The 27,842-nt window shown below is 48.7% G+C and overlaps 1 protein-coding gene across 8 annotated transcripts in view; it reads left to right on the top strand.

Annotated features, from left to right (window-relative positions):
• The window catches only part of ATF7IP (activating transcription factor 7 interacting protein), an 815,446-nt gene that overhangs the window by 456,418 nt on the left and 331,186 nt on the right, over positions 1 to 27,842 (top strand). For all 8 annotated transcript variants that reach the window (XM_078640236.1, XM_078640253.1, XM_078640244.1 and 5 more), the window contains 2 exons: positions 681 to 1,307; positions 1,444 to 1,514. In XM_078640236.1, coding sequence (XP_078496362.1) covers positions 681 to 1,307; positions 1,444 to 1,514 — 698 coding nt within the window. The remainder of the gene's footprint in view (positions 1 to 680; positions 1,308 to 1,443; positions 1,515 to 27,842) is intronic.

A 27,842-nucleotide genomic window follows, 5' to 3' on the forward strand; every position in this document is an offset into this window, starting at 1 on the left:
ACCTATCTCGTGACTACAAAGACTTCTTCCAAGAAGACAACAGCAACCTGCAATCATCCGAGCCCAACACCAGGTGGCGATCTATTGCTAAATGTACAACTTTGCAGCTCTACATGCCAAGAACAGATGCATACTGGTAAGTAGCATATTCCTTACAGGGCAGGATTTGATACTAGTGGAGTGTGCTTCCTTAAAAAAAGCAGTGTAATTTTTCCAGTTTTTAAAGGCTACAGCCTATCAAGGAACATTGCCTGTTCTCTTTTGAAAGAAATTGTTCTTAACAGTCTCGCTTTCAGATAGGCTTTCAATATGCATGTATTAAAAAATGCCTGATATAAAGAAAAGCTTTCTATTTATATATTTTGGAAAAACTCCTCCGGGATCCAGCGTTGTAGATAGAACTATTACATGCTTATGATTTCAATGAAGATTGCCCTGAAGGTGAACTAGTATTTAGAGGCAAGTAACTTTCCCTTCTACACAGTTGATATTTTGACAGTTTATATTTTGAGGTTCGACTTTACAAAAGACATTTTGTAGGCAGTTTAGCTTGGAGCCAATAGATTGACATTGTGTAATGTATTTACTCTGTATGTGTATTTTTCTGGAAGCGTTTAAAAACCCTTAATTGCCATTTTTACTCTCATTCTAGTAACAACGTAATATTTTTTTGATTTCAGTAAATGCTACTCACCTTGCATCGCCGCAGTCCAAGTCTCAAACTCCAGTGACGTCTACGCAAGTGATGGCACCTGTTCTTTCCTCTCCTACTACAGCTACTGTTGTAGGAACCAACCAGGTGCAGGGAAGTAGTGGCACTCCTATGTCTGTCTCCCTTCAGTCTCTTCAGTCCCTGCCTGTGATATTGCATGTTCCAGTCATGCAGAGCACCATGCAAAATGCCACTGTCATGCAAAGTACTACAGGAACACTGGTCACCAACCAGCAGTCAGGTAATATGGAGTTTATTCCCTCTCAATCCCAGGGTAATGTTGGAACCCTGAACAAAACTCCAGTGTCCTTGACACCCGCCATCACATCCAAACCAAATAACAGTCCGTCTTTGTCAAGTCCTACCCTGCAGCGGAACTCTCCTGCCAGTGCTGCCTCCTCAGGCCCCACGCTCTCTGTCCACTCAGTTTCAACTGCACATTCTGTTGCTCAAGCAGTAAGGACTTCTTTGCCTGCTATAAGCACATCTGGACAGTATACTGCTGCGGTCAACAGAACTCAGGCACAAATGAAAGTTCCAGTCTCTTCATTTAGCGGCCCTACATCTGTGGAACCCCCTGCTCCAACAAGGGCAGGTATGTAGTGACCAGTAAATTCACAGCATATTGCATGCCTCCACATCCTACTGGTGCGTTGTGGACGGTGTTCTTGCTAAATGTGTGCCGCTATCCAATCGTATTGAAATAATAAATACTGTCCTTTGTCATTTAGATCTTCAACACAACCGAACGCCAACCTCTGACTCCATAGTGGCAAAAAGAGCAGCCGAAAGCACCACACAGGTAGGCCCTTATACTTCCTTTTGAAGATGTTGCAGTTCACTTGCTTTGTATTAGTTAATGGTGGCAGGCATTCCGTTACTATAGTTGGTGGGTTTTCGGCTCATATGATAGTATGGTTCTTGATTCCTGTGCCAGAACTACTTGGGGATGAGTCGGGTTCATGGAAACTGGCTGTATTGTTTCTCAAGCGATGAATCGTCATTCTCTATCAAATCTTCGGTCTATCAATTAATCTTCATTAATATTCCCACACGCTGAATAGTTCCCCCACATGCTGGATCTAGGAACAGATCCATCATAGGAGAGAAACTCAAATCAAAACTAATTATTGCAACCACTGACCATCTTATCATCATTTTAGTTTACATTATGGAAGTAATAAAAACATGTTTGATCCACTTAATGAGAAGAGATTTTCTTTGTTTTGTTTTCTATGGTTTGTTTGATCTCTAGTCCCATCGGTTTGAATTTTAACCATATTAGGCCAAGCTATGCCATTTTTTTGACTTCTTTTGTTACAAGCACTATCAGGGCCTTGTCAAAGCGTTTTTCTTCTTATTTAAAGTCTTTCTTTTGATATCAGATTATTTTTGTGGTGTGCAGAAACAAAGTGAAATCTGCAGCAGTTAACAAGGTAAACAGTAATTAAAAGATAAAAGACTTTCAGTGAGAAATGGTGGAATAGTTTTGGGAGAGATCAGGTATTTTTCAACAGTGCCTTGACCTTAAAACTCAGTAAGCGCTATGTTGGTCACCTTCAGTTGGTTTGTTGATTGACCAGGATTGAGTGGAAGGGAGCAGAAGATGATTGATGAGAAATTAATATTTTCCATTTTTCACTCGTGTCTCACAAAGATAGAAAAAGCTTCTAATCATACATATCTTACTCAACTATCTAGGAAAGGCTAGATTAAGGAGTAGACAAAAAAGTCCACTGGAATGAATTCTCATATGGGCAATTACTCTTTACTATATTAAGTCCAATATCTTCATTTAAATCCTAATGTCTCAAAAACAGATTTGATGAAGTATGAATATGCCAATAGTGAAAATGATGTTTGTTGCATGTGCTGCTGTTGACCACATGCTCTGCATATTCCTGCCATAAAGTGTTGGGCACAGACATTTGCAGATTGTTTTACTTTGAAAAAGTCATTGTTCTTCATTTACCTTGTGACTTCTCTCTGGAGCCCACAGTGCACCCAAAAAAAGTCTTCCCCCTCAGATTGTGTTTTTTTTTTACCATCAGAGCAGACTTGAGCCCTGAAATCTGCCGCTGGATAGGTCGCAGAAGATTATGTTGGGTTGCACGAAAGTCCAATACTTTGACTGTAAGCCGAAGAGTGACCCTCTGTGGTTCAACCTCAGTCTGTTAAAGGCAGAGTACCACTCTTGAGGGAGTCCGTTGTCAAGCCCAGGGACTCCACCAAGAGGGATCAAAATTTTAGTTCAACCTCCGGCACCGAGCCCGCTCGGCTCCAAGAGGCCACCTCTGCTTTAGAGATGCCTGTAGCTAAGTGCTCCCAAGCTTTGGCACCAACCCACACCTACTCAACCCGAGCCATAGAACATGCACAGTCCGAACCAAAAACAGCTTAGAAGCAAACTATGAAGAAGAGCTCAGCACCACCTTTAGCCCAATGACATGACTCCACTCTAATTATCGAGCTACCACAGGTGTCTGATGTCGGGCAGCTAAAGCTATAGATACACACACACCCTTCATCCGGGAAAACCTTGCATGTAATTCTCATCTGAAGTCAGAGCCAATATTGCCAGAATCGTCCAATAATGGCAAGCTCGCATACTAGAGTACTCAGAAAGCTTCTCTATACCCATGAAGAGTAGTGATCAAGCCACTGTACCCATACCGTACCATTTAACTGCTCCACTATCCCCACTAAAACATCATGCATTGCCAGCACAATCACCTCAAAGACCACTTTTACCACTGAATCTAGTACATTTCTACCACACTGATTCAGTCATGACAGTCAGTATGATGTTCTAGACCCCTATCTTGACACAGCACCTCCTAGGGAGTGAGATGACCCATGGGAGGGACTATAATGCAGATCCTTGGTATGACAATGCCATCGTACCATACCCAGTCAAGACCTTGCTTCTTGAAGATACAGCCTAACCTGATGTAATACAAAGTGCAGCTGAACTTCACAAAGTCAGACTACATGTGGTGGAAGACTTCATGGTTTACTAGTAGGAACATTGTCAAAGACTGAAATATCTCTGCAATTTCTACCTATGTAAAAATAAAAGTGATGAAATACACAGATAACTATTTTAACGGGCCAGTGAAGGCCTGGGTTATGACACCAAGTGTCGAAAAGAAATATAAGCTAGCTCCAGATGACCCACTATATATAAGGAGCCTTGCCCTCCTGATCGTCCATGAGGCTAAGGGAAGAGCATGTGCCCAAGATACCAGAGATGCCTTCTAATAAGGAGAGTTAACAGGATAGACACAGGATTCAACATGTTGCAGTTAGGGCAGCAACGCAGTGGCGTATTGCCAACACGGTAGTCTTCCTTTCAAGATATAATGATCATTGGAAGAAGATAGACAGCTGACTGCACCTCTGCCAGATGTGTATCCTGGAGTGGCGGCATGGTAGGGAAGGCTGTAATGGTGAAGGAGCACAAAATATCAGATGCCAATATTTGGTGTGCCCTAGATGCAGCTGATACAGCCTTCAGTGAAGTCAAAACGAGCATCATTTTATGATGACATGCATGATTGCGTATGTATCTCTCGCTCATGTGATATCAAGCCGCAGATACACTGTATGCAGATAGATCAAAAGTATACCGAAACTGCGAAGGCGGGACACTGCAAACTCCGTCTCCAGGACTGATTTTCAAGAGGAACAAATGAGTAAGCGAAAATTGCTACTACAACAAAGCTCTCAGGTTCCCAACAGTTCAAGCCTTTCAGGAGGGCATTCACCAAAAATCTATTATTTAAGTGGATACACAGGTAACAGTAAAGAAAAGAGTCAAAGCCGCTTTGAAAAGGATGCTTCAACTTTAAACTAAGTGACCTAACAATCATTCCCATTTGATCTCATTACTCGTGTTGAGGAGAGAATCGGATGCTTTCTTCACAGTGAAGGGAAATCACCTCAGACAAATTGGTACTATCCATTGTCCAAGGATACCACTTTCACACGACACCACCCAACATCACACTTCGGCAACATGAATCATTGAAGAATACTAACGACTGCTGCTAGAGGAAGTATAAGCATTTCTTAGCAAAGGTACGATCAAACTGGTACCCACACACTAGCTGAGTCAAGAGGTGTGCTCACTGTACATTCTCATTCCCAAAAAAAACTTTACCCTGCAACCTATTCTCAACCTCAGGTCACTGAATCAGTATATTCTGTCGGAGCATTTCACAATGACAGCACGTGCAGGACATCACCCCCCCTGCTTGGCAAATGAGGTCACATAGCGACCATCAGGTCACTTTCATCCACATCCTCATTCATTCAGCACATGACTGCTACCTCCGATTTGTGGTAAGCTGACTAGATTCTCAGTTCAGTAATACCTTTTAGTGTTATAACAGTCCCATGGTTGTTTACCAAATGTCCAGCATTGTTGGCAGCCCATCTACGGTGCAGGGCGATTAATGTGTTTCCATACTTGAACTTCGTTGGGTACTTCTACCTGCAGATTCCTCAGCTGTGAACTTTCTGAGGAATCAAACCGGATCCAGAAAACCAAGATTTCACGTCGCCGGTAAGGGGCGGTGACTTTGTAACAATGCTGTAAATTACGTCAGATGACCTCAACTGACTCATCTAGCATTGTCCCTGGTGCAACATCAGTTCTCTTTTTTTCCCCCCTTGCCTTTGACACAGATCCAACGCTATGCTCTCCGAGGAGTTTCCTCGCTCAATTTAAATCTGTGCAGGAACATGTCTCCTTAGAAATCAAGGTTTAACCATGTAGGGATTGCTAAGCACAGATGTCCATTAAAGATCCACTCTCTTATCTGCCTCTGGTGCTTCAGTTTGGACCATGGCTTCCAGACCTGGGAATCCTGTTGCAGTGTGCACCCGAAGGCCATAATAGAGTCCCAAGCTAAGCTTTTTATACCCAGACAGAAATGACAGTCAACGACATTCAAGATCTCGCTCCCTATCACCTTCCTCGCATTCTTCTGGGGGGGGGGGGGAGGAAGAAACACAGGTAACCCGAAACCACACCAAAGAGAAGTCACTTTGTCAGCCTTCCCCTTCCACAGTTCCTTCATCCTCTGAGCTTGAGCTGGTTGACATTGAGCTGGTTTCCTTCTCCTGAGTGCAGCCCCACTCAGCCAACGTCATTGGACCCGGCCCGAAGCAACCTTGATCCGCCTCAGCGATTTTACCCCCATGTCTGGACCCCTCAGCACCAGGACTGTCTCTCCCAAAGTTTCTGACTCCAGGCTAGGATCCAGTAGTGTGAATACTATGTACTCCAGATTTGGAAATGCTTCAATTCCAGCTAGGGTTTCTTCGGGTACCTCAGCTCCACACAGCTCCAAGACCCCTTGGGGTCGCTCCTTCTAATATCACCAATGCGTGGGGACTTGAGAGAAGGAGGCCTTTTCAGCAAGGAGTATGGCCCTGAAATCTGTTAACACCAGCGGCCTACTCACACGATACAATCATGCTTTGTTGGATATGGCACAAATGGTGATGCCTCATGTCCTGGAGGACATGGCTCAGTTTCAGGTAGTTACTGTAGATAGGCAGAAAGCTTCTCGTCATATTATAAAATCTGATCTAGACATGGTGGATTTTGTGGCCCAAGCAATATGTACTTCCATTTTTACTTTTGAAGATGTGCCGTCTTCAAACATCTAACCTTTCTCCAGATGTTCAGGCCAATTGGATTTCCCCTTTGTTGGGGTGTGGTTGTTTGGTGTCAAGGCTGATTCAACTGTAGAGCGATTCAGAAATAGTGTAGCTACAGCCCGTTCCCTGGGACTGACTACAGCTCACAACCCCCTCCCCAACATTATCACAAGTTTGTGTTTTTATTGCTCCTCAAGGTGATTCTCATTTCCCCAACAGCCTCTGCAGCAGCAACAGTTGAACCAGCTGGTATGACAATTCCATCACAGAGCCAGAGGAAAGTGATGTGGATCCATGCAACAGCCATATTCTTCTTCCACCCCATGTGCCACCAACAAAGCAGACCTAGTGTGCTTCACCAGTAGCACTCGGAGCCTTTGGGAGGGTGGACGTCCTATTTTCTCCCGGTCTGGAAGGCTATCTCTCTGGACCTATAGCTCCTCCAAAAAGTAGAAAGGGGTTTCGCTACCTAGCCATATTAGAGCAGGAGGCGTGCCACTTTTACAGAATGTAGCATTAGTAGTAGTTCCCGAACAGGAAACGGGCCAAGGATGTTAAGCATGGTGCTTCCTGGTTCCCAAGAAAGACGTCTGTCTGTGTTTGATTAGGAATTTAAACCGTTTCCTCAAAAAGGAAATATTCAACATGCTGACCCTAGCTCAAGTGTTGCTAGTGTTGGAGACTGGATGGTATTATTCGACCTGCAGGATGCGTTCTTCCACCTCCTTATTTGTGGTAGCACTGGAAGTACTTTAGGTTAGTGGTGGGTTGTATGCACTACCAATTTGCAGTACTACCCTTTGGCCTAAATCATTGCCTCAAGTCTTCACGAAGGTGAGGGCAGTCGTAGCAGACCATCTCAGAAGGTCAGGCATTCCCATCTTCCCATACATGGATGACTGGCTAATGAAAGCTGGATCGCCAGAGGTGGTTGTGTGCCATCTTCAGTCGACAGCATCCCAGCTGTTCAATCTGGGCTTTTCTTTCAAAAAGTCCAAAGCCCACATGTGGCCCTCCAGCGACTCCAGTTTATAGGGTCACTGCTGGACAGTACTCTGCTCTCCACCTTCCCTCTGCCTCAAAGGATTTCGTACATCCAGGAATTTGTTTAATCTTTCCAGCAAGTCGTATGAGTCTCAGTCCTAAAGTTCCTCGGATTCCTTGATCTGCTGGCTTCCTGAATTATCCTAGTCGCACATGAACGTTGGCACATGAGGGCTCTGCAGTGGTGCTGCTGCAGGTAGTGGCTACATTACGGAGGAAACTTAGCAGACTCCATCGTAATCTTCCCCAGCGCTGTGGCCAAAGTGGCTTGGTGGGAGAACAAGGCGAACTTGAGCTACCGGATGGCTTTCGCTCCCCCTCCTACCATGGCAACGGAAGTGAAGGATGCCTACACGTTAAAGGAGCCTACCTAGAGGATTCGGGATTAAAAGTTTCTGGAAGAACAGGTTCTTCACATCAACCTGTTGAAACTCTCCAGTGATCCAGCTGGTGCTGAAGCCTTCCTCCATTCCATTCAAGGTTAGTTCGTCCAGATCTTGATGGACAACACAACAGCAATGTTCCAGGTGAACAAATGAGAGGATATAGTGTCCCACCTGCATTGCCTGTAAGCTTTGAGACTGTGGTCTTGGGCACACCATCTCGAAATCTGGCTCACATCCAATCACCTAGCAGGTCCTTAATGTCGGAACCAATAGCTTGTGCAGGTGTTACCTTACCGACCACTTGTGGCACCTTCTACCTAAGGTAGTTCATGACATTTCAGCCCAGTGGGTTGTGCCTCAGGTGGACTTGTTCGCTCCTCGGAAAATGCTCCACTCCATTCTCCAGGATCTCCGCTTAAATGCTTGGCGATTTAGCAGAGACATCAGAGTTCCTTTTAGCTAACATCAGATCATCTCATTAGCACCTCACCCCTGCACCAAATTTCCTTACTCTGGCAGATGGAGAAAATTCTTCATGCTATAAAAGTACTCCTACCAGTAAGTAGCCATTTTGTTACTTGAGACACCTCCAAAAGCCAGTTAGCATACACTTCTATTCAATTACATTTAGCAGCAGTAGCCGTTTGCATTCAAAACTGACAATGTAAATCATTCCTGTTAAAGCTTTCATGACGGGCTTAAGAGAATTTCTAATAACACCACCTTGCCTTCGTGTGACCTAAATGTCATATTTACTAGACTCATGGGACCACCGTTTGAGTCACACTACCTTCTAGCGACGCCTAATATCTTTACTAGAAGGTAGCATTCATTGATGCAACCACTTCACTGGAAGAGGCGGTGAACTACAAACTTTATAAATAGAGGAGCCTTTCATTTAGGTTCACAGGATAGGGTGGGTTTGAAAACAAATCCACAGGTGGTTGCCCCTATCTATACGAGTTAGATTACCGAGTTGACTGTATTCTTCCTGCACCATGAAACTGTGTCAGATAGGTGGGGCTACACACTTTAAATGTTAAGAGAGCTCTAATGTATTATTACATTGATCAAACAAAACCGATCTGCACATCAAGGCAACTGTTTGTTACTTTTCCTAAAGGCCATTTGGGAAATCCTATTTCAAAGTTAGGACTGGCAGGATAAATAAATATTTGTATTTGTTGAGCACGGCTAATCACCCGTGAGGGTATCCAAGCACTGTCTATAGGCACAGTGAGATTAAGTGATTTCTGCCCAGAAGCACAGTTTGTTGAGCCAACGTTGAGATTTGAACATGATTCCCTGCGCCTAAGTCAGCTGCTCTGGACGCTATGCCACACCCACACCCTCTGTCCTCATGTGAACATGTTATGCCAAAGCAAAATGCACAATCTATTTTGTGCCGATGGCACACTCCTCTAGAAGGGGAAGTACAATAGCCCTCCAAATATACCAATAGCAGAAAGTTGTAAGGCTCCTAAATAGTCAACATCGCACACCTTCACTAAGCATTATTGTGTGAAAGTTCAAGCCCATCAGGAGGCTTTGGTTGGTCAAGTGGTAGTAAAAACTTTATTAAAAACACATCTGCATTGTTTGCTCAATAGCTTATAGTTTTTGTTGGAGAGTAGTGCTTTATAGCCTATATAGCTAGCAACAACACGCATGCCAGTACTAATGCTTGATCAACAAATGGCTTCCTAAAATCACACGTGACACTCATAGTGACTGAAAAGAACAGTTTTTTTTAATTCTTTGGTTTGTTTAAAGGTTTTGAAATTTGATTTTGTCAAAAACACTTTACTCACTCTCACAATAGTAGATTAATCAATTTTGCATAGACCACACAAATTCCATCTCATACATAACATGTATAACATATGATATTTGTCACATATATTTCAACAACACTAGACATAACGTCAACAGAAGATTCATGCAATAGTGTTGAATGAGCAAGCTCAGGTTCCAAACTTTGCAAAACATAAAAAGTAACTAACATGAAAAGAGAAAGCCCAAAGAGGGGTTGAAAGCTTTATTTTAGAATTGCAGTGTTACTTTTGTTTTTAAGAACAACAGAATTTCACAACCCCAATGAGGGCATGGGCCAAACAGTGTATTATCCAGGTAACCAAGGCAATTCCTTCCGTAATGTTTTAAAGAAGTTAGTCACAAGTAAACACAAAAGTCGGGTTGGGGAGGTTAGCCTGATAGTGAATCCAAGTTCACTTGTTTGGTCCAAATCTAGATCAACACTTTTCAAACCCCTAGGTGACTTTGGTGTGTTTCTCCTCAGGACCTGGAACAACAAAGAGCTCAAGAAAGGGGAAAGAAAATGAGAAAATAGTCCTTGTGTTATCACTTACAACACCAATTATACAAAGCACGCCTGCCTACAAAAAAAAGTAAAAAAAAAAAAATCCTAACTCTGATTTACCATCTTAAAGATTAACCAATCTCTAGCCAAACTGTTTGTGTGGCTTTTTGCTTAAAAACTGCGGAGAAGGAAGAAAAAAGAGAGACAAGAAGAAACCACGCCAGTCTTGTGAATGGTGCTTGTGGAGGGGAGTGATTGTGGAGATGCGTGGGACACTTCGAGTTCGCTCAGAAAAGTGTGGAGGCTGTCTTTCATGAAGTGTCGGATGAGGCGCTGTATTTTTACTTGAAGAAACAAAAACATGAAGTCATGAGTGGTCTGTCACTTACCGCTGTTATTCGGAAAAAAATACTGTTCTTAAAAAAAAAACTGTTCTTTGAAAAAAAACGAGGTGGTGTGGAGCCTCCATACCTTTTTGGATGTCACTCTTTCTTTAATCACGGGTGCAAGATTTTCGGTGGAGTGGTCGAAGACTCATGGATTTCCTTACTATAAGAAAGTAGAAAAACAAGCCTTTCAACATCTGCTTAAAACCCAAATGTTGGCATGGAAAAATTGTGGTTTTTAACAGGATTAGTAATTTTCCGGGCAGCGTTTCTGCCCTCCATTTGTTCTCTAGGCTATATTATAGCGCGTAGTCTCACAAGCATGTCTTCAGTGAAGTAATTACTTGCTTAGTGCCCAAATGCATACCTTTGTTGTTGTTGCGATTCACCGGCCGCGTCTCCCTGTGACTTGATCCTGCCGCTATCGGGTTGGGTGTTGCGGCATATTTTGAAGGAAGAGCGCGCTGCCTCTGCACGTTACCACTCTGTGTGTTGAAGGGAGTTGCTTTAGAAAGCACAATAGAGAAAGGACTTAACCATGTCCATGTGTAGTTTTCTTACTGACGGTGTGGAAGAGGCTATTGTTTCTTGAATGCGTGTACTGCTGTGCTCCCGCATAAACGCTCCCCGTGATGTTGTGGTGGGGTCAATTGTATAAAACAAAAACCATCTTGTTTTTGTTAGAAACAAAGACCCAAGGAATGTGTTGTGAGAGCATGTAGTGAAGCAAGCTTGCATTTGAAATTTACAATGCAATAGATCTCACAATTACATTATTTTGAGCTATTGACATTGTAAATGGCAATGCCTTTAAAAAAATCAAAAGGCAGTGTTATTTACAATACCAAAAGCAACACCTATTGCATTGCATAGCGCGGTGTCCGTGAAGACGGCGCCTCACTTATTAAGGAAAAAAAATACACAGGCTGAAGAACAAGGGAAAGAGAGACACAGGCTGAAACACAAGGGAAAGAGACACAGGCTGAAGCACAAGGGAAAGCGGCACGGACTGAAGCACAAGGGAAAGTGGCACGGGCTGAAGCACAAGGGAAAGAGAGACACTGGCTGAAGCACAAGAGAAAGACTGAAGCACATGGGAAAGAGACACGGGCTGAAGCACAGGGGAAAGAGAGACACAGGCTGAAGCACAAGGGAAAGAGACACAGGCTGAAGCACAAGGGAAAGAGACACGTGCTGAAGCACAAGGGAAAGAGACACGTGCTGAAGCACAAGGGAAAGACACGTGCTGAAGCACAAGGGAAAGAGACACTGGCTGAAGCAGAAGGGAAAGAGAGACACAGGCTGAAGCACCAGGACAATATTAGAGACAGGATGAAACACAAGAAAAGGGGATACAGGCTGAAATACAAAGGAAGGAGGCTTAATTACAAGACCAAGAGGGAGACCCCTCCGAGAGCAGAGTTAACGAGCCACAGGCAGGGGCTAGGCGCTGATGAAAGGAGGAGGGGCCTCTACACGAACAGAGGGACACACTTACCCAGGCAGCAGAGCAGTATCCAACCTCACTCCTCCAATATGAAGTTTTTCCGCCCCAGGTGCACTGCTGAAAGGAGGAGCATAGCTTCTAAGGAGGACCAGAAGTTATTTATGAAAGAAGGAGCCCCGTCAGACATAAATAAATCGAATACATCTCCAGACTGGTGTCTGACAAATTCATATTTGGTCATTTCCAAATATTTCCTGAAAAGTTGGGCCCACAAACGCTGCACGTGGCCCCCTAAAATCGGCAATACCAATTCAGCAAGAAACATCCGGTTGTATGGATAAAACATGCGTGAATTCCTTATAGGAGTGCGGGTTTCAAATGCGTAGTGGGCCTCACTGGAAAACTTCGATTGTACAAGTGGAAATATTATTTCAGGTCTTTCTGAGCCGCACAAATTTCACTTGGCTGCTTGTTTATATTTGCATCACGCTTTCACTTTAAGTGAAAGCGCCATGCAAAAATAAACACGTGTCTGAGTGAAAGCAGATGGCCCCATAAAGATAAGAAAATGCTTTGCGACAGCCACAAAGGAGACAAGAGTGTCCGGATGGGCCAGACAAAAAGGAGAAAGGGCGGCAACAAAAAGACCTAATTTCCAATGGCAGCCCACAGTATAGGATAAACGGTGACGCCAGCCAATGGAAATGAGGGGCGGAGTTTCAAGTCCCCTTTCTCAAATCTATTCTTACAATATCTCTCGTTGAGCGTGCAGCGCTTTGCGCTGCAACGCCTGGCGAGACCTAAAAACATTGGGCTGTGGCTTCATATGGAACGGTAGGGAAAAGTTCAGGTACATTTAATAACTGATGATGTAGAACAGCATGGGATCTGCAGGCAGGAGGAAATGTTCTAGATTATAAATTTCAGATAGCTCATTTAAACCATCAACTGCGGTATTGAATTTCACCATTACCATCAGCATTGCTTGTCTCTGCGTGAGGTTTCTATCGAAGTCACCATCCGTGGGTCCTTCTCCACTTTTAGTAGAACAGTCCACTTCACATTGTTTTCTGTGGTGACTTGTGTAGTGCAAGGTTTTGTTTCGGTCTGTCGGTTTTTTGTGCAATGCTGTAATTAGTATACCGTCAGAAGAGTATATCTCAATATCCAAGAACGTCATCCTACTTGAATTGTAGTTTAAACTAAATTTAATGTCTGGTGTGCATTAGTTTAACCAGATGTGAAATTGTAATAGGCCGCTTACATCACTATTCCATATTAGAAACACGTCATCAATGTAACGTACCCAATTTGAAACATGTGGAACAAATGGATTGTTGTTGTAATCCACAGATTTTACCATGAACAGCACAGTTAACTCGGGTGCAAAAGGTCAACCCATGGCAGTCCCTTTGGCTTGTAAATAGTAGTCATTGCCAAACTTAAAGTAGTTTTTCGTGAGTGCAAATCTGGCCAATCTCATCATAGAATCACTGGTTTAGGTCTTTGCACCAAAAAGGTTTCAATGGTGCATAGCCCGTCCTCCTGAGGCATTTGGGTGTACAGTGACACCACATCTAATGCAATTGTCCAGCTTTGCATCAACAGCATTTTTAACAGTTAAACGTACATTAAACAGACTACCAATACTAGTGCACCAGCACAGAGCAGGTTGTCAATTTTGTAGGAGCGTGATGGTTTGCACGTAGCATCCATACTGGCTTTCCACAGCGCTGGCAGGGACAGTGGGTGGTTGAAGATGTAGTGGACGTCTGAGAAATATCTTGGGCCTGCCGTTTAGCCACTCTATCTGGAAAGGCTTTTAGAAGTGTAATTTGAATAATACTTTGTGGTATTTATTTTTTGGTTGTCAGATGAAGTGCTGGGTGTGTGCGATAAGTCTTTATCAAGTGTGTGATGATAGTGGTGCATCATGGTTTGACTGATGTTTGTCACACAGCGATGGAAGCTACTTTCCACCTAATCTACACGTTTATAGCACGTTTGCTGAGACTGTAATTACTGAATTAGAAACATGTTAATAGTATTATAACTTCAAGGTCACTATTAATCGTTAAGGCATCTTCTTGAATATTACACAGTCTGCAAGAGCAGCATTACCGGAGTCTTTCTACTCACGCATTATCACAGTAAGCTTCTGTGTACAGTATTATAGGTACAAGCCAGGGGCGCAACTAGGTCTTCATTTCGGGGGGGGCTAACATGGCAAAAGAAGGGGCGTGGCTAATGTTAATCAATGGGGCGGAGCTAAAATGGCAGATAATCAGGATCGGGTAATGCCCCCTCACACCTTAAAACCCATACCCACCCTGAACCCTAAAAGGACCCCTGGCACCCCAAAACCCATACCCGCAGTGATCCCTAAAATTACACCCTTGCCCCTCCAAAACCCATACTCACCCTGAATCTTAAAATTACCCCTGACACACCAAAACACATACCCACGCTGAACCCTAACATTAACCCCCTCACACCCTAAAACCCATACCCGCCCTGAACCCTAAAATTACCCCTGGCACCCCAAAACCCATACCGATCCCTAAAATTATCCCCCCGGCACCCCAAGACCCATACCCACCCCACACCCTAAAATTACCCCCTGGCACCCCAAAACCCATTACCACCCTGAACCCTAAAATCACCCCCCTGAAGCCCCAAAACCCATACCCGCCCTGAACCCTAAATTTACCCCTGGCACCCCAAAACCCATTCCCATGCTGAACCATAAATTCCCCCCGGCACCCCAAACCCAACCTGAACCCTAAAATTGACCCATGACACCGCAAAACCCATTACCACCCTGAACCCTAAAATCACCCCCCTGGAGCCCCAAAACCCATACCCGCCCTGAACCCTAAATTTACCCCTGGCACCCCAAAACCCATACCCACCCTGAACCCTAAAATTACCCCTGGCACCCCAAACCCATACCGCAGTGATCCCTAAAGTTACACCCTTGCCCCCCAAAACCCATACTCACCCTGAATCTTAAAATTACCCCTGGCACACCAAAACACATACCCACGCTGAACCCTAAAATTAACCCCCTCACACCCTAAAACCCATACCCGCCCTGAACCCTAAAATTACCACTGGCACCCCAAAACCCATACCCATCCTGATCCCTAAAAGTATCCCCCCCCCCCGCGGCACCCCAAAACCCATACCCACCCCACACCCTAAAATTACCCCCTGGCACCCCAAAACCCATTACCACCCAGAACCTTAAATTACCCCTGGCACCCCAGAAACCATACCCATGCTGAACCATAAATCCCCCCCTTGCCCCCCAAAACCCATACCCACCCTGAACCTTAAAATTACCCCAGGCACCCCAAAACCCATACCCATGCAGAGCCATAAATTCCCCTCTGGCACCCCATAACCCATACCCACCCTGAACCCTAAAATAGCCCCTGACATCCCAAAACCCACACCTGCCCTAAACCCTAAAATTACCCTTGGCACTATAAAACACATACCCACGCTGAACCCTAAAATTAATCCCATGGCACCCCAAAACCCACACCCACCCTGAACCCTAAAAGTATCCGCCCCCCTGGCACCCCAAAACCCATACCCACCCCACACCCTAAAATTACCCTCTGGCACCCAAAAACCCATACCCACCCTGAACCATAAATTCCCCGGCACCCCATAACCCATACCCACCCTGAACCCTAAAATTGCCCGCTGACACCCCAAAACCCACACCTTCCCTGAACCCTAAAATTACCCCTGGCACACCAAAACACATACCCACGCTGAACCCTAAAATGACCCCTGGCACCCCAAAACCCATACCCACCCTAAACCCTAAAATTGCCCCCTGGAACCCCAAAACCCATACCCGCTCAGAACCCTAAAATTAACCCCTGCTGCCTGCTCCTCTGATACTATACTGTGGAGTCGGGCTGATCAGCAGCACTGCGTCCTGGCATCCAGCCCCTCGAAGGTCTCAGAGTAGATAGGTCTCCTGGATTCTCCTTGCCTGGGCCTCCTCTGCTTCTTCGCTGCTGCCCTTGGATGCGAAAATAGAAAGATCCATGGCCCTGTTCACCATTTATCTGGTGAGCAGTGCGGTGGATGTGAATTCCATCCAAGTGCACAGACAGCAGGGTGAAAGGGATGGCAGTGCAGGTGACGCTTTTCCATTGTAAATTAATTTCTGCTGGTGTCTTAGCCCAGGGTTTGCTGTCTGTGCACTTGTATGGAATGCACATCTATACAAGGGCACAGACAGCACACCCTGGGCTATGACACCAGCAGAAATTCCCATACAAAAGAAAAGCGTCACCTGCACTGGCCATGCCTTCCCCCCTGCTGTGCACTTTACACCCCATGCTTATAACCCATCAAGTGCTTAGGTAAAATCCCTGCCTTCAGGCAAGGATTTCACCTCGGTGGCGCCACTCTAAAGGCAATCAAGAGGTGAGGGCAGGGGGTGTTCACTCGAGGAAACTGTTCAGAGGCTGGCTGTCTGCTCGGGCTGCTGGGCCTCTCAGAATGCATAATAAAAATCACATTCTCGGCTCCGATGCACAGCGTTAGTTAATGATTTCATTGCGTGTCATCTTAGCCCGGGCAGAGGAGGCGACGGGGGGGCTGAAGCCCGGTGAGCCCAATGGGTGTTGCGCGCCTGGTACAAGCTGAGCTTAGAAGGATGAGATCTGCTTGAACGAGCAAGCTTGCTGCATGAGAATATTTACTTTGTAGAAAGATTTTCTTGAATTGGGTCGATTTTACAAGCTCACCTGTTGGTGTAGAATATCAGTTTGTTTGGGTTTTATGCACAATGGCCAGTTGCCCAAATCTCTATGGAATTATAAGCTTCCTATAAGACTTGTTAGCTGACTGAAGTCACCTACCTGAATGGGTTTCTATTTACACCTGTGAGTGGTGGAGCTACAATCCTCTCGTACTAGAAAATACTTCAAGCTGAAATGGTAAATTTGCTGCAGAAGCACATTTATCAGAAAAGCATCATCTAAATCATGATAAACAGTGAAAAGGGGCATCCTGCATTAACCAGGGAAGAGAAGAAAACTGAATTGAACTTAATGGGCAAACACATCTACAGATGCAGACCCGAGCAATTAAAAAGAAACCTTGGTATCAATAAAATTGGTTATAAAAAAAAAAAAAAAGAACCCTGGGTGCAAGACTGCAATTACAGGTGAACTAAATCTGTAGAGAATGTATCTTCAAGTGGAGAAACTTCTTTTTGAGTAGGTTTCCAGCTCTTGTTGGACCGGAGTGTGTGACTAAGACTACAATTACGTGAAAACTATTGAAATTGATTAGATGGGTCAAAGTCCATTTTTACTACTGGATTGGTCCCCTGTGGTCTAAGCATTCACCCTTTTCTATGGCCCTGCCACCCTCATTATTAAAGTATATTACCTCTCTCGAAAGATCTGTTAGTGCTCAATCGATCCAACATATATAGACCCAACTTCATCGAATACAGTGATACCTGGCCTGGCAGTTCAGGCTGGACTGTTCCCATTTGGCTCGGGGTCAAGACTTATTTGCTTACGGCTGGGTCCAAACTGGAATGGCATGGTGAGCAAAAAAATGATGGATTTAGGCCCAGATCTCTGTACTGGGGTGAATGTATGACTGTGTTCTGCATTCTGTCCATAAATTTTTCTTTTTGAATTTGTCACCCGAGTGGTACAGGTATGCCCAGACGTGGGTCCCGTGCTCTCCATGCCACTGGAGTTAAGCTATCCTGGCTGATGAAGGCTGAATGCTCAAAACCGGTCCTAAGATGCTTGTTTCCAGTCCAGGGAGGACCTGGCCTGGAAGTTCGGGCTGGACTCTTCATATTGGGCGCAGGGTCAAGACTGATTCGCAAATGGCTGGGTCCAGCGTCGTCTGCGGCTCCGCGTCCGGTGTCGTTGGCGCCGGGATGACGTCGCCGGAGTACTTAGACACTCTCGCGCGCTGACATCAGTTCCGATGTTTTTCCACGCCAGCAAGCGCCGATCCGGAAACAGTGGTACCCTTTAGTCATTTTTGACTAAACTTTTTGATCATATTTTTCGAAGTCGAACGACTCCGACGGTGCCGGTAGGGATGCCCGGGTTTAAACCCTGCGTCGACTGCAACCGACTGATGTCAGTTACCGACCCCCATCGCTGGTGTCTTCATTGCCTGTGGCCTGACCACGATGACAAGTTGTGCCCCAACTGCCGGGCCTTGACGTCGAAGGCTAGACGGGAGCGGTCCCGAGGATCAACACCACTACTCGAGCTTCAAGTCCGCAGGTAAGAGGCACAAGAAGTCGAAGAGGCGACATCGCTCTTCCGACCCCCCCCCCCCCCCCCCCGACGCTCGCGCGACGCTGCCAAGGGTTCGGGTGACACCGCCCACGCGGCTCCGTCGGAGCCACAGGCGTCGCGGCTGCTCCATACCCGCCGGTCCCTGGGCAGAACGCGGCACCAGAGGAGATTGACGCCTTCCTCTCGGCCATGAGGTCGCTCACTCCTCCGTCGGGTTCCGCGGTGCCTTCGGGCCCCGCGGCCCCGACTGGGAGCCCAAGCGGGCCGGTTGCTTCGGCCCCAGTGCCGTCGGCGACTTCATTCCCAATGCAGCAGGACTCTGTCAGCGTCGACCTTACGACCTCGCCGGCTCCTAGGGTGTCGACGCCGTCCCCAGTACCCCCCTCGGCTCAACGCCGCTTTCGACGCCAATGGGAGATTTTTACTTCTATGATCCAGACCCATCTTTTGACCCAGAGTACCAGGAGATGGGTGGCGAGGCGGATTGGGAGGGGTCCTTATCAGGACTGGACAGGTGAGCTAGGGGACGTCAGTGGTATGGACACCTCGCCAGACACTGGCATTGTCTCCCCTCCTACCGTGGCCACGGAGGAGGGGGCAGCCTATAGTGTGGCGTTGACGCGGGCGGCCAAGGCCCTATCCCTTGAGCTCTCTGTCGCGGCCGTGAGGACTAACCTCCTCACTGAGGTCCTTAAACTGCTAGCAAGCTCTTCGGAGCCTCTGTTGCCGTTTAATGAGGCCTTGTCTGACGTTCTTCTGGGCACCTGGTCCAGGACCGCTACAGGTCCTCCTGTTGATAGGAACGTGGCCAGACGCCATCGCCTGGCTCCGGGCGACCCTTGCTTCCTGTCCACCCACCCCACCTTCGAGAGCCTGGTCATGCAGGCCTCTAACTCCCAGACTGCATTCCCGACGGCTCCCCCCGATCGGGAATCCAAGAGGTACGAACAATATGGCAAAAAGATGTTCTCCTCCCTGAGTTTGGGGTTGCGGTCAGTTAACACTGCGTTCCTCTTGGGCCGTTATACCCACTCTCTGTGGGACACGGTCGCGGACGTGCTGCCACAATGTCCGGAGGAGGCCCGTACTAAACTCTCCCAAGCCCTTGCGGAGGGTCGAGATACGGCACGTTACTCCATCAGATGTGGACTGGATACCACGGACTCGCTAGGTAAAGTGATGGCAACGATGGTGGCGATTCGTCGCCACGCCTGGCTGAGGTCCGACAACTTTTCGGCTGATGTCCAAAACACCCTTATGGACATGCCGTTTGATGGCCGTCGCCTCTTTGGCGACAAGGCAGACAGTGCGCTTCAGCGCTTTAAGGACTCCAGGGCTACGGTCAAGTCCTTGGACCTGTAGGCCCGCGCCAGCAATCTGCTGCCTTTCGCCACTTTCGTGGCCAAGGAAGGGGCGCCCCCCACACGTCCTGCCAGCCACGGGCCGCAGACTAACATCCAGCGCGGTGGCGAACGTGGTAACCGCCGTGGCTGTGCCCGGGGACAACGGCGCTGCCAGTCCACATCCACCTCCGCAGCATCCGCCTCAAATCCCTCCTAGTCCGAGCTTTCACGCCCACAAGACGCCAGTGGGGGGCAGGGTTCGCCATCACCTCCTCCACTGGTGCGACATCACATCGGACAGGTGGGTGCTGCAAATCGTCCGAAGGGGCTACTCCCTCCCCTTCGAGGCGACCCCTCCAGCCATGCCACCGCAGTACCACCGCGTGTCAGGGGATCGCTTGAATCTTCTTTGAGAGGAAGTTGGGCCCTCTTGGCCAAGGGGGCATCGAGCGCGTTCCTGGGCCAGAAGTAGGGTGTGGTTGTTACTCCCACTACTTTCTGGTTCCCAAGAAGGGCAAAGGGGTCCTACGCCCTATCTTGGACCTGCGGAACGTCAACGGCTTTCTCCGGAAGGAGAGGTTCAAGATGCTGACACTGGCTCATGTCTTAGCTGCCCTGGATCCGGGAGACTGGATGGTAGCGTTGGACTTGCAGGACGCTTATTTCCACATCCCCGTTCTGCCGGCCCACCGGTGCTACCTGTGCTTCACGGTAGGCCATGAGCACTTTCAGTTTACCGTGCTCCCCTTCGGCCTTACCAGCGCCCCACGGGTGTTCACGAAAGTGATGGCGGTGGTCGCACCTCATCTGTGTAGGTTAGGGGTTTCAGTCTTCCCCTACCTCGACGACTGGTTGTTGAAGGCGGGCTCACCCCAGACAGTCGTCAGCCACCTCCAGACTACGGCCGACCTCCTGCACCTGCTGGGTTTCTCCAGGCCGAAGTCGCACCTTTGTCCCTCTCAGAAGCTCCTCTTCATCGGAGTGGTTCTAGACTCTGCGCAGTTTCGGGTTTATCCTCCCGAACAGCGGGTTCGGGATATTAAGGCTCTGATTCCGATCTTTCAGCCTTTATCCCGGGTCTCGGTCAGGTTGACGCTGCGGCTTCTGGGGCTGATGGCCTCCTGCATCCTTCTGGTGCATCACGCCAGGTGGCGGATGCGGGCTCTGCAGTGGGACCTGAAGTTTCAGTGGGCTCAGCATCAGGGCAACTTGTCCGACCATGTCTTGATCTCGGAGGGCACTGCAAGACAGTTGCCGTGGTGACTCACGGACAGCGAATGGGTCAGCGGCAGATCCCTCTCCCTACCCAACCGGAGCACGTAGTTGTGACGGACGCGTCCCTCCAGGGCTGGGGAGGCCACATGGGAGAGGCGGAGATCAGGGGCCTCTGGTCTCCGGCGGAGTCCCAGCTCCATATCAACCTTCTGGAGCTGCGGGCGATCCAACTTGCACTGAAGGCATTCCTCCCCTCTGTCCGGGGAGTGTAGTGCAGGTGTTCACGGACAACACCACCGCCATGTGGTACTGCAACAAACCGGGCGGGGTGGGGTCGTGGACCCTATGCCAGGAGGCTCTACGCCTCTGGCAGTGGCTGGAACATCAGGGCGTGACCCTGGTGGTTCATCACCTGGCAGGTTCCCTGAACGCCAGGGCGGACAAACTCAGCCGTCGGTGCATGATGGATCACGAATGGCGTCTGAACTCGGACGTGGCGCAAGGCCTCTTTCAGCAGTGGGGAGAGCCTTGGTTAGATCTATTCGCCACAGAAGACAACGCGCAATGCCATCAGTTCTGCTCGTTGGAATTTCCAAGGCGGCACTCGCTCGGAGACGCTTTTCGACGCGAGTGGAGTTGCGGTCTATTGTACGCCTTTCCGCCTATACCACTTCTCCTCAGATTGCTGTAGAAGATCAGGCGAGACCGGACCCAAGTCATCCTTGTGGGTCTGGACTGGGCACCGAGGTTCTGGTATCCCGAGCTACTCAGCCTGTCTGTCAATCCCCCTCTTCAGGGGGACCTTCTGTCGCAGGGAACGGTCCTCCACCCGAACCTGCCAAGTCTCCACTTACATGCGTATAGATTGGGACTTAAACCTTGATCTAACTTTTCTGATGTGCGCTCCCTTTGAGCCGCTTCATAACTGTCCTCTTCGTCTCCTTACTCTGAAGACCGCTTTCCTGGTAGCCATCACCTCTGCCAGGAGAGTGAGTGAGCTCCAGGCCCTTTCTTCTAAGCCTCCTTTCCTTTCAGTCCATCCGGACAAAGTTGTGTTGCGGACGCGACCCTCTTTCTGTAGTAGGGGATCTCTGTGTATAGTAATAATCTAGTGAATAGTCCCACTGATGTGCGGGGACCCCGGAGCAATCAAAAATAATCTAAAAAGCTGTCTTCTGTGCAGTCCTGCATAGACACTTAAGAGAGAATTAAAGACAAATAATGCAGCCTATACATGCAAGGCTACACTGTCCAGTACTTCAAATAGAAATGCAAAAGATATTCCACCAATATCATATTCAGCACAGTCTGCCAAGTTTCACCCATAGAGAAACTTCCCCCTTCACCAAATCCTTGGAACGATGGAGATGAAGGTATGGACAGACAAGCCCCCAATAGGCTGCCATTATGTGGCTTAAAAAGGCATACCGTGCCTTTAAGGAAACTTTCCAGAACTCTTTCGGTATCCCAGAATGCACAGCAACTCCCTCCACTTTCAGTTCTTTTTTCCGGCTCCTGCTAGCAGGACCCTGGAGCATTGAGCTCTCCCTTTTTGGGTGTTTTGTGTAATTTTTTGGCACTTTTAAAGTGTTACTGTGTTCACTCGACGTATTTTTGCTTCTGCTTGGCTTTGCTGGTGTTATATGCCTGCCTTATTTGATAAATTTCCCGAGTGTGTCAGGAAAAAGGCAAAATCAGATCCACCCAGGGTGTGTATCCGGTGTCTCCCTTCTTCTCATGTTCCTGAGAAGTGTGAGATCTGCCAGCAGTTTTCCAGCAGGACCCTGAAGGACAGACAGAAGATCAGGCTCCAAGGACTGGAGCAAAGAAAGCAGCAGGGTCCAGGTGGGTCTGGGCATGATGGGACCTCTTCCTCTGTCCGTGCGTCGGCCTCTGGGGGGCTCCCCAGTAAGGAGAAGGCCAGAAAACGCCACCGGTCTCCGTCGGCGTCGATAGATTCGACGTCGGCGTCGAGTGGAATGACCACTGTCTGCTCCCCGTCTTCCCAGGGCTCTGGGTCGAAGCGCCGTTCGACGTCGAGGGGATTGACGTCGAGACCTCGGACTAGGTCGACGTCGAGGACCGCATCGTCGTCAAGTCATCATCGACGTCGAGAGGGTTCAAGAAGAAGGCGCTCGCCGTCGAGGCGACACCGCCGTTCACCATCGACTGCCGTTCGACGTCGAGAAGGCGATCATCGACGCCAAGACGATCATCGACGTCGAGAAGACGATCGACGACGAAAAGGCGCTCAGCGTCGAGGAGAAAAGTATCGTCTTCCAGGAGGCGTTCCAAAGCCAGGACTGAGTCCTCCGTTTCCACGAGTCCATGGTCGCGGCGGCGCGGTAGTTTGGCCACCAGGGGTGCGCCCTCGAGGTCTCCCCCTTCAGGTCAGGCGAAGAAAAGGAGAGTGGAAGAGTCTCCGGGCTCGGAGCACTCGCAAGTCTATTCACCCTCCAAGCCGAGGTCACGTACACCTCCTCCGTTACCCAAGGACCCTCCCCCGCGTAATCCAACGCCTCCTCCACTGCCTCCTCCTCCTCATCGTCCCTCTCCTCCTACACCACCACCTCCGCCGAGGTCTGTCTCGTTGACACATATCCCGACGCTGCCTACGGGGCCACCTCAACCTAGGCTCCCCTTTAGGCCTCCACAGCTCCCTCCTCTACGGCCCGTGGACCGTCCGAGGCCACAAAGGTCGAGATCTCGCTCCAGACGGAGGGATAGATCCAGGAGTCGCCGTCGCTCTTCTACGAGATCCAGACGGCGCCACAGGAGGGACCGGTCAAGATCACGCCACACGGATTCGTCCAGTGCCAGGGACTACTCATCTACTCTGTCGGACTCCCCTCGGACGAGGGTGTCTCAAGTAGATGACATAGTCTCCTTCCAGGACGTGTTGCTGCGAGGGGCGACTAAGCTGGGCATCACGCTCACTGTGCCCACGCCATCAACTTCTGTCATTTTTGAAACTCTGCACAAGAAGCAGTTATCTCGCCCTTTGCTGCCCCTGGTGCCTGGGCTGTTGGAACCTGCAATGGAGCGGTTCCTCACCCCTGCGACTAAGTGATCGGCACCTTCCAGGCTGCAGAAGAAATATAAGGCTCCTGACTCGAATCCAGCGTTTCTTCGTTTGGATCCTGCACCGGACTCTGTGATTGTGACGGCAGCAAGAAAACAGCACGCCACCACCCCGTCATCGACAGTGCCTCCTGACAAGGAGAGCCGCTGGATGGATTCAGCAGGCAGGAAGGTTTGCGGGATGGCCTCCACTTCAATGAAGGCGCAAGTGTTCAAGATGGCCGCCTGGTAGGAGCTCTACTCCGGAGCTCCTAGTGCTGGGGATCCCTTTCATGGAATTATCCTGGATAGCACTCATCGCCATCGAGAAAATACAAGTAACTGGAGTATGACAAGTAACTGGTTGACTAACAAGTAACTGGATTTTAAAAGGAGCTGGATTCTCACATACCTGCAATCCCTGGCGATTGGACCCCTGCAATTCTCACCGGAGCTTCGGCGGAGCCCTGGACGGTGGGAGAGAGCCTGCTGCGGATGCTGGCGTGATTGCACGACGTGAATGACTGCCTGTGAGCGCCGATCACCAGGAGACTGCCCGCCGGGGCTGCAACTGCTACCGTGCAGCCCGGGGACTGGGGAGATGCGCTGCCTGCCATTGCCCGAGAACACCGGTCACGGGGCGGGCGCCTGGAGACTGTCTGCCGGGGCGGCAGTCACGGCCGTGCCGCCTGGTGGCATTGTGAGGCGCTGCCTGCTGCTGCCTATGGGCGCTGCGAAGCAGAGCGGAGCGACTGGGAGCCTCCGTCCCGCCGAGAGTCCCGGCGCTGAGGACGGCGTGCGCTGTTGAGGATTGTCCCCTGCGGTGGAGAACGGGGTCTGGGCGGCTCGCGGCGGAGGTGCATCTGGCCTCCTCCTCTCGCCGGACTGCAGGCATGCATGGAGCTGGATGGGATGTGGGGCAGCGGAGCAACCTGGGGCCTCGGGGCTTGATGGAGGATTAGAGCGGCGGGTCGGCTAGTTCACGGCTTGGCGGCCCCTGGAAGGATCGCGCTGTGACGGTACATGGAAGAAAGGAGTCTATTAGCCCCCCCCCCCCTCTGGAAACGCTTGAAATATAAGAAAACAAACACCTATCATCGGAGTTTCTTCCTACTTCTTTAATGATCAATCAACTGGAAAAGAGGATTTGCCACAGTACAAAAGTGATTTTGGTGTTTGATCTGGACAGCCTCAGCGCAGCCTGACAGTCCTGAAGGTATTTACATGCACACTCTTTAATTTCTATCCTGAGCTTGCCGGCGCTGCATACTTTGCCCTGAAACATACAAAGCTATCTGCTCACAAACTAGCCACGTGGCATGACGATCCTTTTACTCGTCTCACTCTCCTTTATCTAAAATGGCGGGGAACATATACCAGAGCCATAAATCGCCTCCACTGGCCACCAGTTGACCATGAAGCTGCATACCAACGTGGTCACAGGTCACCGAAACAGAGATAAGTCTCCCTCCTCGTCTCCAAGCAGCATGGAATCTAATCTCTCCCCTCCCCTCCTAACAACACAGAGGATGGACTAAGTCGACCTGCCCCTGAAAGGGAAACTATCTCTCTAAGACACATCAAAAATAGAGAAAGGACTGATTCTGCCTCCCTTTATGCTATCCTGGTGGCCATCTTTGAACAGCTCACCACTGGGGGGGCCATCTTAGACTAGTCATCTTCACCTACTGCCCATACCATTACCACTTAGGCTTACAACCCCGCAACCGCACAAACTCAATCTCACGTACTCCCCCCTCTTCTACCTACGCCTCTTCCACCATGGAACGCATAGGCGAGCACACCTACAAAATCATCTACCCACCCGAGCTCTCCAAAAAAAACGCTACAAACACAACTTCCTGAAGGCACACCCTGAAACCCCGTGTGTGGACACCTACTTTTCACTGATCAATGGAGCCATGAACACAGACATCATCTTTTACACTCTACGTAGAGCACAATGGAGGAAAGTGTTCCTTTCCATTCTCACTATCCACACCACCAGTAAATCCGCTCATGGCCTAACGCTTTCTACCACCCCATCCCAAGTTTCCCCAGGCAGAGCCACAATCACCATCTACAACAATGGGACCACCTCCACTCTGCACACTTCAAGTTGCATAACACCCCCCAACTCCAATCCTCAATCTATCATGCCTTGCCCATTGCAACAGCGGAATGACATACACCTCTCCCATCCCCCCAGTGTTATAGTTAGTCACACACACGACGTAACCCCCCCTCACTCACTGACGTAGATCATTCCCCCTCAGAGCCTCCTTGAACGCTGCCGCGAGACTCATTACTGGCTCAAGAAAACACTCTCATATATCCCCTGAGTTGAAATCCCTGAAATGGCTGCCCTTTGAAGCCAGAATACAGCTGAAAATTGCGGTTATGACACACTCGGACGTACACCACAGGGCATCCAACTACCTCACTCAAAAGGTGACTATATCAGGAGGTGCGAGATCCAATAGAAGTACAAAGAATCTACTCTTGAAACCTCGCAGATTCCGGAAGGAAAAAACTTACAAACGCTCCTTCTCAGGAATGGCACCCAGGATCTGGAATGCACTCCCTCCTGAAACCAGGCTTATCTCCTCCACTGCCTTCTTCAAGAAAGAGGTGAAAGCCATCCTTATGGCTAAGTTCACCTGAACTTTATTGTTGTTGTTCTGAGACTTTGCACCGCTTTTGTATCTTTGACTATCTGATTGTCTAATGTCTAATGATATCATATTCTCACTTGATTGCGATCCTATTATGCTACTCTCTCACTACCTATTACTATATTGTACACGTCAGCTTGTTGAAACTTGATATCCCTACCCCTTTTTTTTTTGTGTAACTCTTAGAAATTGGTATAAGCCATCCCTATAGCCTAACCTCTCTTGATCTCTATTGTAGTTGGATCAAAGACTCCGCACCGTCTTATATTATCGTTTACCTGATTGTTTATTGGTATTTTATCAGCCCATGACTGCTATCCGATCATGCTATTGAATATTATACTTTACCCAATATTATGTTGCGTCATCCCCCTTTTGCCCTCCCCCCCTGTTTCTGTTAAGCGCTCTGATATCTGTAAAGATCTTGTTCGCGCTATATAAAACTCTGAATGAATAAATAAATAATTAAGTGCCTCAACACTGTTGGGACGTTATGATCGGGCTCTGTGGGAGTCCCTCCAACAGTTCACGGAACACCTTCCCCAGGAGAAAAGGGAAGATTTCCAAGAGATCCTTACCGAAGGAATGCTGGTCTCCAACCAGGTGATAAACTCGGCTGGGGATTCCTCCCTATTGGCAGCCCACGGGTACTGCCATGGGGTCAACCTGAGGCGCCACGCCTGGTTACTTACGGCTTACATCCTTGAATCCCGAGGCGCAGCAGAGAGTTGCCAACCTACCCTTTTCGGGCGAGACCCTCTTCGGTAAACATGCGGACGACGAGATGGCCCGCATGAAGGCGGAGGCGGAAACCCTGACGGCTATCGGGTTGGAGAAGCCTAAAGGAACAGAAAAAGACCTTCTGCCCGTTCCAGAGGCGGTACGGGGCGCAAGGTAGAGGGCAAGGTCGGCAGGCTGGACAGCAACAACAACAACAGCAGCAGCAGTTCCAGCGGAGTCCGTTCCAAAAGCGCCAGAGGGGTCGAGGTGGTCAGCAGTCTGCCTCCGCGACTAAAGGCCCGGCCGGGTCTAAGCCCTGAGGTGCTACTTCCCCCTCCTCCGTTACCCGCTCCGGTGGGGGGAAGCATCCAACATTACTTGGCCGAGTGGAGAAACATTACTCAGGACAAGTGGGTGCTGAATATTGTTTGCAATGGATACAGTCTTCGTTTCACCAGCCCGCCTCCAGCAATTCCACCGGTTGCCTCGCACTTCCAGCTGCGCGAGCTCCAGGCGGAGGCCGATACCCTGTTAAGAAAAACGGCGATAGAAGACG

This window comes from Lissotriton helveticus, chromosome 1_1 (assembly GCF_964261635.1).
Source record: "Lissotriton helveticus chromosome 1_1, aLisHel1.1, whole genome shotgun sequence".
NCBI classification, from domain to species: Eukaryota; Metazoa; Chordata; class Amphibia; order Caudata; family Salamandridae; genus Lissotriton; species Lissotriton helveticus.